The 14,375-nt window shown below is 39.4% G+C and overlaps 1 protein-coding gene across 1 annotated transcript in view; it reads left to right on the top strand.

Annotated features, from left to right (window-relative positions):
• The window catches only part of PKP2 (plakophilin 2), an 81,353-nt gene that overhangs the window by 33,524 nt on the left and 33,454 nt on the right, over positions 1-14,375 (top strand). Inside the window, exons 5-6 of the mRNA XM_059682548.1 lie at positions 4,608-4,815; positions 12,221-12,398. Of these exons, the coding sequence (XP_059538531.1) occupies positions 4,608-4,815; positions 12,221-12,398 (386 nt within the window). The remainder of the gene's footprint in view (positions 1-4,607; positions 4,816-12,220; positions 12,399-14,375) is intronic.

Genomic DNA, 14,375 nt, shown 5'->3' with positions numbered 1-14,375 from the left:
ACCAGAAACACCAATCAGAAAGGATATATGCACCCCTATGTTCATAGCGGCACATTAGCTCATTAGTTCATAGCTAAAATTTGGAAACAGCCTAAGTGCCCATCAGCAGATGAGTGGATTAAAAAACTGGCAAATCTACACAATGGAATACTACACTACTGTAAAAAAGAAGGAATTCTTACCATTTGCAACAGCATGGATGGAACTGGAGAGCATTATGCTAAGCGAAATAAGCCAGTCAGAGAAAGATAAATACCACATGATCTCACTCACTTATGGAACATAATGAACAACATAAACTGATGAACAAAAACAGATTCAGAGACAGAGAAGCATCAATCAGACCGTCAAACCTCAGAGGGAAGGTAGGGGAGGGTGGGGGTAAGGGGGAGAGATCAACCAAAGGACTTGTATGCATTCATATAAGCCAAACCAATGGACATGGACAACAGGGGGATGAGGGGATGAGTGGGGGGGGGGTTAATGGGGAGATGAGGACACATTTGTAATACCTTAACCAATTAAAAAAAAAGTATGCACAAATATATGTTTGCTGTTTAAAAATATACAAAGTAACAGGCCCCATTCATAATTTAAAACCCCATCATTTCTCCCAAACCCCCTAATCTCATTCCCTTCTTTATGTCTGTTTTTATGAGTAGAAATGCAAGTATTTTATTTAGCTTTTTTTCTGTAACATTATATCATAAGCATTTTCTCATAACATTAATAGGTTGTAGGCATTTTAATGGTGGCATATTAATGGTGATAGTAGCAGCTACCACACGTTAAGTAACTTACTGCATGCCTCGCACACAATCTTACACAGTCCTCTTTTGATGGATGAGGTAGCTGTGTCATTGTTCTGCCTCTTCCATGTATACCTCACCATGTGGATATGTGACAATTAATCATTAACCAGTCTTCCCCCATTGTTGGACAATTATGGTTTCTTATTTTTCACTATTATAAATAATGTAGTGACTATCATAGTGTCTGCATTTCAAATTGTTTCTGCATTTCAAATTGTTTCCTAACTAAGATTTCTGGAATAGAAATCTTTTTGACATAAATTGTCTGTCAGTTGCCTTCCTGAAGGGTTTTAGTACCAATTTATAGGGAGTGATTAATTCTAAGGGGACAGAAAGGAGAGAACGGGAGTGACATTTCACAGATGAGGTGACATTTGAGCTGGCTCCTGCAGGATAAGTAGGGCTTTGCCAGAAGAGAGGCAGAGGGGGCCGAGCGTCCCCAACAGGAAAGAAAGAGAGCAAAGGCACCCAGGCATGAGGGGAGCCCTCACCCCAAGAGAGGCGGTCTGCTCCCTTCGCGGATTTGCTACCAGAAATCCTAATCAGTTAATTATTTTAGAGTTGGCAGGGAAGAAAATCAGAATAGAGTCAAAAGAGAAACTTAAAATTCTAATATGTGATTTTGCCCCTGTATATATTTACAAACCATCTCAAAGGAAAGCTCCTTTGAAGTCCTAAGACATTCGTGTTAGTCTGTTTCTTTTTTCCTTCCCCCAAAGGGAGAAGAAATCCCCTGAGGATTTAGTATAACTGGGAACCAGATGTAACCTCTCTGGCTCCAGCTGCTGCCCTGAATTTAAAGGAGCAGGAACAACACCTGTGACATTAGACCTGATGTGTGTAGGGTTCATGATCAGTGTCCTTCCAGTTCTACGCAGCCAGGAGAATATAGTCAGCTTCGTGCATTTGATAAGATTTATATCCATTTGCTTGATAAAATGGGGTAAAAGGAACTTTTCTATTTTTAAATATAGGGTAGATGCCAGACACGAGTGAGTCAAATTCTGCAGTGAAGTAGAGCTGTAGTCGGATTTCAGCATTTATCTGAGCATGGTGTGTCTACAGGTGCTGAAAGCCGAGGGATAGAAGTGGTCGGCTAAGAGAGCGGGTCAGAGAGCGGGTCATAAGGCTGTGAAACAGAAGCCTGCAGCCCTGTCAGAGGTTTCCATGGGCCACTTCTCACTAATGCTGTCCTCCCGGCTGGAAATGCGGGGTAATCAGTAAGCCACCTCACATCATATTTTGAAGAAGGCAGCTTATAAATTATGAATTAAGTAATAAAATATTTCTAAATCTGCCAACATACCTTCAGGACAAATAGGATTTTCTTTTTGCATCTGATGTTTATGCTGCTCCTGTGAAGATTTAATCTAGCTGGCATTTGTGATGTTTATGGAGTGAACTGCCTCAAAACCTAAGTATGAAATAGAATTTGAAGGAATTAGGGAAACGTGAGTTACAGGCTGTTTTTAAATAAATTCTACCTTTCTGCTTTTAAGGAAATATAATAATGGGAATAGATGAAGTGATCCAATAGATGATAAGGTTTCACTGATAGCTAGGAAATGAAATCTTTATCATTGGCACTGTCATACACATATATTACAATGGCTCTAGACATCACCCGTCAAAGTTGGTGTGGTCCATCTTCCGGTTGTCTCCTGTTCTGCAAATGTCTCCTCTGAAGGGAGCCAGTAAGTGGAAATATGACTCCTCATTACCACCAGTGGAGCCTTAGGGACCAAAAGAGTACTTTCCTTTTAAGGTTCTAGCGAGCTATTCATTGGATAATATTTATAACACCCTGAACACTGTGCTAGCACTTCCTAATGATGGAAGTGGGAGGAGGAGTTGTTATTTTTGTTTTATTATTATTGTGGTGATTATTTAGGTTATTTTATCATTTTGACTTTCATTCCTGCCTTTCTCGTCTTCTCCCCAGTCCTAACAAAGGAAGATGTAAAATTGGAAGACTGGATCTTAATAATATTTATCTGTCTGTGGAAGGCAGGCTGGCATTTGATGAGGCACAGGAAATATGAAAACGTGCCCCCTGGCCCTGACTGGTTTGGCTCAGTGCATAGAGCGTCGGCTTGCAGACTCAGGGGTCCCAGATTCGATTCCGGTCAAGGGCATGTACCTTGGTTGCAGGCACATCCCCAGTAGGGAGTGTGCAGGAGGCAGCTGATCGATGTTTCTAACTCTCTATCCCTCTCCCTTCTTTTTTGTAAAAATATCAATAAAATATATTTTTTTTAAAAAAAAAGAGAAAACGTGCCCCCCTGGGCCAGGTGTGCAGCTCTCACCCAAACATGAACTGCTGTGTAATTAGGGCATCATAGGCAATGAACTTCATCTGAAAGGGAAACTCCTGCCCTTTCACAATTTATGTCCTAAAAATGTCTGCGTTAAGATGTTGGAAATGACTGGGATTTTTATCAAAAGTTCCTAACCAACTTTTTAAATCACATGCTAACGGAAGCCTATGGGAAAGAAAACTGTTAGTCTACAACTTAACATTTCTCTGTAGCAACCCTGTGTCCACCTCTTGATTTCTTTAAATAATATGTGCTGCCTAAAACACAAAATCTCCTTGCCCAGACTGCCTTTACTTGGTCTATTCTCAAACAGCCATAGGTTTTGGAATCTAAACCATCTATTTTTCTTCTTACTCCTAGCTCTGGCCCTTTTTCTAATAGACAGTATGTCCTCTCTTGCGTATTTGTAAAGAAGAAATCTTTTTAAAATAGCACATTAAAAAGTGTAAAATTATGTTATTTACTTGAATTAAAATGTTTGAATAATATATATAAATCTTTTTAAATACTCAAAGCAATCTATATATATAAAAGCCAAGTGACCAGAACGCCAGAACGACCTGTCGCTATGATGTGCACTGTGGCTGGCCAACTGGCCCGATAGGGGGGCGACCCCTCCCTCTGACTGGCCCTGGCCAGATTGGGGGCCCCGCTGGCTGGCCAACCTCCCATGGACCCTCCCCTCAGCCGGCCCCTCCTCCCGACCGGCCCCACCCCTGATCCGCCCCATTTCAATGTGGGGCGGGGCCAGCCAGCCAACCTCCCGTGTCCCCTCCCTCCTGCTGGCCCAGCCTACTCAGCCCCCATTGAGGGGGGCCAGCCAGACCCCACCTGTGGATGAATTCATGCACTGGGCCTCTAGTTGATCATAAAAATAGTTTACATTAAGGGTTAGTTTGCATTGCTCCTGTGGTTGCCATGGTAAGTGAATTTTTATTGCTACCATTGATGAAGGTGATTTCTGTTCAGTTTCAGAGTATAAAGTTCTGTCCTAGAAAAAAACACTCATGTAATGTGGTGTTCTTCTATAAAACTTTCCTTACTCCTCAAATTCCCAGTTCTCTTCATCTTTCTTATGCTCAAGGCTTTTATCACTTAACTCTTTCTATCCACTTAGCTATCCTTATTCACCCTTTATCACTTAATTTTCTCTTTCATTTTTTCATAGGTTTTTGTGTTAACTTCTCTAATTTATTGTAAGCTCCTTGATGAGAGATGCCTGATAGCAGGACTATATTGTACACCAAGCATGTTAAACTCATGGCCCTCGGGCCGCATGCCTCGTTTATTTGGCCCGCGTTAGCCTTTGAGTTTGACATGCTTGTTTACGCTATATGTATGCCACACATAGTTGTTGATTGATGGGAGTTAAAATCAACTTCATCTGTTCATTCAAATTTCACTGGATGTCTTTAATACCATATCAAAATTAATACATATGTACAGTATCTGAAATGTCCATCCATTTCTCCCCCAGGTCTATCAGCTTCAAGGCATCCCCAAGCTTCTGCACCTCCTAAAAGTTCAGAATGAAGATATTCAGAGAGCCGTGTGTGGGGCCTTGAGAAACTTGGTGTTTGAAGACAATGACAACAAGTTGGAGGTAGCTGAACTCAACGGGGTACCTCGGCTGCTGCAGGTGCTGAAGCAAACCAGAGACTTGGAGACTAAAAAACAAATAACAGGTAGTGTTTACTGAATATTAAAGTGTATAGACAGTGCACCCCAGCCAAATGTGTTACGTCATCTCTTTTTCTTAAGTTTCCTGGGACAAATGATTGATGGGCTCATTGTCATTTGACAGATGGCTTTTAAGGAACATTGTCACCTGCTGGCTAAGACCCCAGGTTCAAGTCAAGTTTGAATTCCTTTTCTTCTGAGGAAGAAATTACAGTGAACTTTGTAACAGGGTTTCAATGTTGTCCAGGGTGTCCAAAACATTCTGAAGAAACCCAACAAGAACCACACGCAATTCATTTTATTATTCACTCAATACTCTATTTGCTAAATCTATACAAAGAAAGTAAATTAGTCAAATAGTGTCCTACCATAGAGGATCGATCAGTTTAAATCAAGTTAACCAAAATACCAGTAACTGTACTTCCCAATCCTTCTGTCACCTGAGCCCCTCAAAATACCAGCTTCCTAGCCCACCTAGCCCTCCACCCCAAAAAGAGAAAAAGAAAAGAGTGGCTGGATATGTTTTTCAGTTCTGTACTTCCTGTGTCTGTTCAAATACTGATTTGAACAAAAGAATATCTCCTTTCTACCCAATGTATTTTACACGAGGAAACTAAAACCCAATATATAAATGGTTTTCAGTGGTAATAGTTGACTATTTTTACTTTAAAATGAGGTACTTCATAAATGTGGTTTTAAGTTGAATATATTGTGCTTATGCCATCCACACTTTATTATACAACAGCTTTCTTTTTTCTATAAAACTATTATATCCTCTCTACTTATTTATATCTTAAAATCTCACATTTTTTCTATCTTGATGTATTTTAATTTTATAAAACTATATGAAGGTTTGTGCCGTGCTACCCTTCTGCCTGCCTGCTATCATGCCCCATGGCATAGTTCCTTTCATATTTATGAGTCATATTAAAATACCTACAGAAATTGAGTGATCTAGATACTCATTCATTTATTCAGCCAACATTTACAGGGCAGCCTACCAGGGCCAGGCAGTGAAAATCGCAGCCCAGAGAGGTGTTGTGGCTTTTATATTCCAGCAACTAAGATTTTCTTCATTAAAATATAGAAATGAACCACAAGAGAGAATCTTGTTTTACAGTTAAAAAAATAAGAGATTTCATGAAGGAGGTATGTTTCATTGTAGACCTTAAAAAAGGGATAGCCTTGGGGCTGATGTTTTAAAGGAGAATGAAAGTTATTCCCAGCAAAGAGAACATCACTACTAGCAAAGCAAAGAAACAGAAAGAAGCTGCTGGTCATTTAGAGGAAGCTTGGATAAGAGTGACGGAGGTTAGTACCGGGGTTGCTAGAAAGCTTGGGAGCATGTGTGGGTGTGTATCAAGGAAGTAATTCATTGACTCAGACTTCCTCTTCTTTTGTATAGGAAAATAGGAAACTAAGGTCAGAAAACATTCTGTGGTATTGCTGCCATGGCAACCATTCAGTCATCTTTAGATCATCTACAGAGCTGATCAATGGAGTTTGCTTGTGCTAGTCCCAGGACTTCTAATATAAGCCAACATTCCTACCAGAGGGTGTTCATTATATGTTCATTGAATTGAGCCAATACTTGAATGTTTGATACAAATCCTTCTTAATAACTTCCTTTGGTTCTATTAGTAGAAAAGTTAAATAAGTGCTTTTCTGGCCTCAGAAATAAATTGTTGACTTAAATAGACACGTTTATATCTTTTGTTGGAAACACAAAGTGAGTAGCCATATATGTGAATCTCTTCTTGTCTAGTTCATAAACATCTTTTTATTGAGTCCCTATTATGTGCTAGTCACTCAACTTGAGCTTTTCCTTTTTCATCTCTGTTCCTCCTGACAGCTCTAAAAGGCATTATTGAGGATTTACATATGATCATGTGAGGCTCAGGGGGATTAAGTAAATGGCCCAAGGTTACACAGTAAAGAACAAAGTCCAGATTTGAGCCCAGGTTTATCTGGGTGTTTTTGCTCTATCAAAGTGGCTCCCACTGACAGTGTGGGGACACGGGGTGATTAACCTGTACTCATCTTTGAAAAGGGGCTTGTCTTTGAGAATCTCTGAGGAAAGAGCTCTCCCTCACTTCTCTTTGACCCTCCCTCTCTCCTCTTGTCACTGCCTGTTCTGCTCTCTGTTATGCTCTTGTGTAGCCTTGGATCTGGCCTCTGTGATTCAGTATCGCACGTTCCCCATCTATCCACCACTCTGCTAGTGATTTCTTTCTAAAATGAGAATATTGTCTCATTATGCCCCCCCCCCATTGCCTATAAGGTAAAGTTTGTACTCTGTAGCATGCCACACAGAGATTTTATTATCTGAGCCTGATGACCTTGCAGCAGTGTCTCCCCTCGTACCCCTCCAGCCCGAGTTCTGCAATACTGAAGGATCCCCCGGTGTTCCATGTTTCCCTCTGTCTCCATATCTTTGCCACTGTTGCCTTGGACTGGCATCCTGTTGTACACTTAGAACCTTCGATAGCTGTCCCAAGTATCACTTCTCTGAAGTATTTTCAAAAGCCATCCCTCTATTTACTTTCAGCCCCTCTCCCTTGGTTTTGAAGGGAGGGGCTTCTCTGATCTACCTTTGCATTCTTTAATGTTAGGTTGCCACTCATTTCATGCCTGTCTGTTTATTGCCATAACACTGTGGTGCTCATGTAAGATTCTCAACAACTGTGGATGTCTGACCAAATATTTTACAAAACCAGAATTATGGCTTGGGAATATTTGGATTATACATAAATAAGAGAATCAGATGTGTTTGCAGATAAGACTTTGATTTTTCTAACCAAGTTATTAATAGAACCATCAATTTATATGTTCTCTCTCTCTATCAGAGCTTTGTTCCCTATAGAGAATGTCAACTCACTGACCTTTCTGGCATTTTCTGTACCAGCCTTGGAGAGAAGCTCTTCCCTCTTCCAATGAAAAGACTTCAGGATCAAAGATCTCTCCCCTATGAGATTGTTCCCTCTTCCTTACCAGGGAGTGTGGTAGTATACTTTGATTGAAATGAGAACAGTACATACTAGTCTCAGAGATTCATTTTCAAGGTCACTGAGGAATGAGCACTGGCTGTAGTGTGTAGGTCTCTGCCTTGGATTAAAACAGACAGGTGTTAAGATTTAGGGGATTCTTGTCCCCCTTCTGCATATGGCAAGGAAGAGTCAGGGGAAGACTGTCAATGAAATTTGTTGAAAATTTATTTTAACCTCTGTGTATTTTAAAGAAATACTTTTTTGGATTGCTGTATTTTCATAAGATATGAAAACCATTTTTCTATAAAATATTCATTGTGCACCTTCTTTAAATAATTGTATGGTATTTTTTTCTGCATTTGTAATGTGCAACAAGATACCTTGGGTTTATTTTTAACTTGGAATAAATGGCCTTTGTGGTAATGTAATATCCCAGGTAAAAATTTATAAAATTTAGGTGAAAGGAAGGGTATATTCTTGCAAAGGAGATTGTTTTTTAAAAAATCCTCATGCTCTGTGATCACTTCGAAAAACAAAGTTAAGCCCTACTAGGTTTGGCTCAGTGGACAGAGTGTTGGCCTATGGACTGAAGGGTCCCAAGTTCGATTCCAGTCTAGGCTTGATCTCCAGCCCTGGTCCAGGCACCTGAGGGAGGCAACCAATCGATGTGTCACTCTCTGATCGATGTTTCTCTCTGTCACTCCCTCTCCCTTCCACTCTAAAATCAATGGGAAAATATTCTCGTGAGGATTAACCAAAAAAAAAAAAACAAAAACAGAAAACAAACAAAGTTAAAAACCCCAGTCAGTTCTTTTCCTGCTCCCGCTCCCCATCTCCTACACTGAAGAGAAGAATTCATTTAATCATAAAATTCGCACATTTTGCTACCTCATTATCATGCAGGCTTAGTGAAATAACTATACTTCCAGTCCAGTGAAATAACTATACTTCCAGTTATATCTGTAAGATATTAAAATATAGGTAATATCTGTAAGATCCCTTTACAGATCACTAGTTAGCTATGTTTTGCAAATATCACAGTTGACAATGAATTTCTAGATAATGCAGTTATCATTATTGCTAACTATTCAAAGTGTATCTCTTACTAGAATCCACTTCCCTTTCTTTTTGGCTAGAATGAGAGCTTAGTGATAGAAACAATAGGCAGATTAGCTACAACAAAGAACTATAATAATTGAAATTTAGGCACTATGAATAAATTACCCAGAAGTTCAAGGTGAGACAAATGAAGACCTAAACTCTAAATATTATATCAGGGAGTCTAGAATCAGATCATTGAATAGATATTCAAGTTTATCTAGTCCACTAATTTCCCAATACCAGAAATGGGAATCATTTTGAAAATATGAATTCCTGGAATTCATCCTGAGATTCTGGCTCAGTCAGTTTGGTGTGTAACCCAGGAATACATGGTTCTGATTTGCCACTGGGCTCATTTGGAAACTGCTAGTTGAGTCTAAAACACTGGTTTCATAAAGCCCTCTCGTCAATGTTTTGGTAAAAGATGAGCTCATTTTTATCAGCTCCGATGATGGAGCTGGATCTTACAAGCAGATCTTTCTGTTTTCCTCAGTGCTCTCTTAGACGTTTATGCTTTCAGGGAGCCAGAAATCTCCTTCCCAACCATTTCCACTCATTGGTTCTGGTTTCACCTGCTGTAAATGATTTTTCACTGTTGAATTTGCATTTCTTCAGTTACTGGAGAACATGCATTCCTATGTATATTAGACTCTAGTATCTGTTAATTTGGGGTTAATTTTTCTACTAGGCATTGAATTTTAATAATTTATAAGAACTATGTATATTAAGAGTATTAACTCTTTGTCTCATATTGTCATACATGTTTTCCCAATTGGTAAGGGATCATTTGTTGGATTTGTGTGTATATGTGTGAGGGTGTATTATAAGTATGTATAATCTTGCATCTCTTTTCAGCATTTAAGCTCTTCCTAGCTTCATGCCTTACAGAAATTTGGCAGGCATGACATTTCTGTACAATACCCTACATTAAAAATTCAAAAATTATGTGTCCTAAAACATCCCAAACCATAGAAATAGCATAGAAATAATAATTGCATGTCAAGCTATAAGGGACATTGAAAGGAAATTCCACTCCCTTTGTTCAACTTAATCTTCCCTGGGTTTTATTGTAGGTGTACTTTTCCTTTGCGTGCCCTGTGTGGTCCTTAATAAAAAGGAAAGTATTATGCTTCACACTTTTAAGCCTCTAGCAGGAAGAAACTCTTTTTTATTTATTTATTGGGATGATACTGGTTAATAAAGTTAAATGGGTTTCAGTGTACAGTTCTATAATACAATCTGTATATTGTCTTGTGTGTTCACCACTGCATGTCAAGTCTCCTTCCATCACCACAAGCAGAGACTCTTAACTTGCCTGCTTATCTAGAACAGGAAGCTTTTTCCCCCTTTCTCTTTTTAACTTTCTTTGGTATCTTAGTAACCAGAACTCTACCTCAGACCTGCCTTTAATTGTTTTCAACCACCTGGGGTTTTATTCTGTCTCTTGCCCTTCCAAGGCCTCTTAAGGTGAAGTGGGAGGAATGAAGTCATTGTGTTGCAAAACCTGTGGCTGAGGGACGCTGAGGATGACTAACTCCAATGCTAGTTTGATCAGGAAGAGACCTCTTCATTAGCCAGAATTCTAGTCCTTACAAGACTGGAGACCCAGTGTCGCCGTATCTAATGGAAGCTAAGTGTAGGTTGCAGTGGAAATTTGGTTATTGTTTTAGAAACTAGTCCCTTGTACACAGCCAAAGTAAATTGTTTAAACACTAAGCCTAGCATGTTCTAATTGATGAGCCAACTACAAGTGTGGTTGAATAATTACCAAGCTTTAACTGCACAGACTCTTATTTCAGTCATTAATGTTAGAGATGATATCACCACATAATTCAGTCAAGACCACCATCTTTGCTTTTTTTCATAAAGTAGACTGCGCTGTATTTCTATGCTTCCTCTTTCCTTTCATTTAGACAAAGCAGTAACTTTACCCAGTGGTTCTCAACCTTCTGGCCCTTTAAATATAGTTCCTCATGTTGTGACCCAACCATAAAATTATTTTCGTTGCTACTTCATAACTGTAATGTGGCTACTGTTATGAATTGTAATGTAAATATCTGATATGCAGGATGGTCTTAGGCAACCCCTGTGAAAGGGTCGTTCGACCGCCAAAGGGGTCGCAACCCACAGGTTGAGAACCGCTGCTTTAACCCATAGGCATTATTGACTGGGCAGTAGGAGAGTGAATGGGAAAGAAAATGAAGATCCCTTCTCTTTCTGTTCCCCCTCTTTCTCCTTTCCTGGATGCTAGTGAGTTAAAGAAGTTTACTGAGGGTATGAAAGATGGCCAGGCAACTTTATACCTTCTGAGAGTCACTGGAATAGTGAGCAATAGGTATGTAGTCTTTCCACTGAATCAGAAGTATTTGAGCAAAAAATATATAAGAAAAACAAATCCTAAATGTATACACCGTTTTGTATTCTTTCTCACTACCCAGCTTCAGACTGTCTCACAAATGTCTGGAAAGTACAGTATCTTATTGTCTTAATTTTTCCTGAGTTGGTTTATATGGCCTTTCTCTCTTTAATAGGGGTGTGGTATGGGATGGGGAGAGTTCAGAAAGAAAGGGAAAGTTAAATGAGCAAATGTAGTACCCATCTTAGACCAATTCTCAGGCCATACAAGTTTTCAGATAGATAAAATACTCTTGTCTCTCCTTCATTCTCAAACTATAAGAAATAGGTGAGGTAGCCAGCATGAATTCCAGGAGGACATAAAATCTATCATTGGGTCAGAGTCAATAAATAGTGTTTGGTAATGTTGATCAGCCTACTGTTGACAGGCATACACATAGTTGGAGGCTTTCCTTGGGCCCTTCCTGTGAGTATTGGGAGGCAAATGTGAGGTGGAAGTTGCAGAGTGGCGTATTCTCTCCATGCATCTAAAGGAGAAAAATAAGACCCTTTGAAAACGTTGAAGTCAGTTATAATAGGGTCATTTCAAGCCTCCCTCTTGGTAGCTCAGAATTTATTATTTCAATGAGCTCAGCTTATGGTAGGGGCTTAAAAGAAGTGGCAATAAATGTTTAAGGGTTTCTGGCTTTCATTCACATTCCTGATTAATTTAAATTTGCATAGTTTTATATTATAAGCTCTCTTCCTCTCCTCCTTCTCTACCTGCCTATCTATTTTTCAGTTGTTGTTATGGATCAGCTTCTATTGAATTCTAATTACCTCTAAATAAGTTTTTTCAATTGGAAAAGGGGCTGTCTCCCTAGCCCTATCCTTTTGGTTTATAACTAGTCATAGCCCTAGAAGTGATGGCCTTAACTGATCTTTTCAGCAGTTCTTTTGACCCAATCCTGCACTCTTTTGATTCTAGGTTTGCTGTGGAATTTGTCCTCTAGTGAAAAACTCAAGAATCTCATGATAACGGAAGCCTTGATTATCTTGACTGAGAATATCATCATCCCCTATTCGGGATGGCCAGAAGGAGACTACCCCAAAGCGAATGGTTTGCTTGATTTTGATATATTCTACAATGTCACAGGATGCCTAAGGTAATGCCACTCTGCAATCCCTCTCCACCACCCCCATCCCCCATACACACACACACACTTTTTTCTCCATGCACCTTAAATACTGTATTCATGTCTGTCTAAAACTCTACCCTATGACCGGTAAGGGGAAGCTGTAAGAATATAGATCATTCTAACTACTAGAACCACTATGTAGAGGCAATGAGAACGGTTCAGATATCAATAGAGTATTGTTTCCAAACCCATTTGATTTCAGAAGCTACCTGCATAGCTCATAAGAGAGAGGGCGTCATTTCTGATAGAGAACCCAGGTATCTGATCTGAACACCTAGAGGTCCATACAGGATGGCCTTCCCCGTCTCACAGGTTTTAAAGCAGTTTTCATGCTATTTTTAATTCGCAAAAATCTGCTTTAATGACATGGCTAAAAGACATAATTTTGAACCTGGTATTTTATTATTTTTATTTTTTTATTGAGGTATAGTTGACCTACATTATATTATTTTCAGGTATATAACATAATGATTTGTTATTATATGTATTGTGAAATGATCACCACAATAAGTCCAGCTAGCATCCATCACCATATATAGTTGCAGAACATTTTTTTTTTGTGATGAGAACTTTTAAGATTTACTCTCTAATATGCAATACAATTATAATTATAGTCACCATGCTGTACATTACACCCCCAGGACTTATTTCTTTTATATTTTTTCTTATTTATTGTTTAGAGAGAGAAAAAATTAAAAAAAAAACTGATTTGTTGTTCGACTTATTTATGTATCCATTGGTTGATTCTTGTATGTGCCCTGACTGGGGATCAAACCTGCAACCTTGGCATTTTGGGAGGGTGCTCTAACCAACTGTGCTACCCAGCCACGGCCTGTATTTGCACCTTTTGGCACCTTTCAAAAAGTTTGCTAACACCCTCCATCCCCCAACTCCTCTCCCACCTTCAGCAATCTGTTCTTTAAATCTATTATTTCAGTTTTGTTTTGTTTTTTAGATTCCATATATGTGAGATCAGACAATATTTGCTTTCCTCTGCTTGACTTTTTTCAGTTAACATAGTGCCCTCGAGGTCCATCCATGTCATCACAAAAGGCAGAATTTCCTTCTTTTTTATGGCTGAACATATTATATAATTTTTTTATTTCTGTGAAAAATGCCATTGGAAAATTTAAAAAATATATTTTATTGATTTTAGAGAGGAAGGAAGAGGGAGAGAGAGATAGAAACATCAATGATGAGAGAGAATCATTGATTGGCTGCCTCCTGCATGCCCCCTACTGGGGATCAAGCCTACAACCCAGGCATGAGCCCTTGGCTGGAATCGAACCTGGGACCCTTCAGTCCTCAGGCTGACACTCTATCCATTGAGCCAAACCAGCTAGGGTGCCATTGGGATTTTTACTCCTCACCTAAGGATATGATTTCTTTTTCCATTGATTCTAGAGAGAGAGAAAGGCGGAGGGAGAGATAGAGAAACATTGATGTTAGAGTGAAACATCTATCACTAACTCCCCACCAGGGACCAAGTCCACAACCCAGGCATATGCCCCAACCAAGAATTGAACTCACACCCCTTTGGTGCACAGGATGATGCCCAACCAACTGAGCCACGCTAAATTTGGATATGTATTGTATTGAGCCTGTAGTGTGGACTTAACAATATCAGCTGTTCCAATCTGCAGGAGTGTGGTATATCTTTCCACATGTCTTATTCAGTGTCTTACAGATTTCACCTTCTTGTTTAAATTTTTTCCTGGGTGTTTTTAAATAGCTATAAGGCAACATTGCCTAAAAGGACAGAATGTCTTGCCATAAGAACCTACAAAGAAGCTAGTTTGATCAGCATTTCCTTACATTGGGATGAAAAATGCCTGAAATGTTATTTTCCCTTGGGTTGTCAGATGACAACTAAATCAAGAAGAAATAGAGCCCTCGTCGGTTTGATTCAGTGGTTAGAGCATCAGCCAGAAACTAAAGAGTCTC

The sequence above is a fragment of the Myotis daubentonii genome, chromosome 2 (assembly GCF_963259705.1).
Source record: "Myotis daubentonii chromosome 2, mMyoDau2.1, whole genome shotgun sequence".
Taxonomy (NCBI): domain Eukaryota; kingdom Metazoa; phylum Chordata; class Mammalia; order Chiroptera; family Vespertilionidae; genus Myotis; species Myotis daubentonii.
This window is presented reverse-complemented; position numbering and strand designations above follow the sequence as displayed.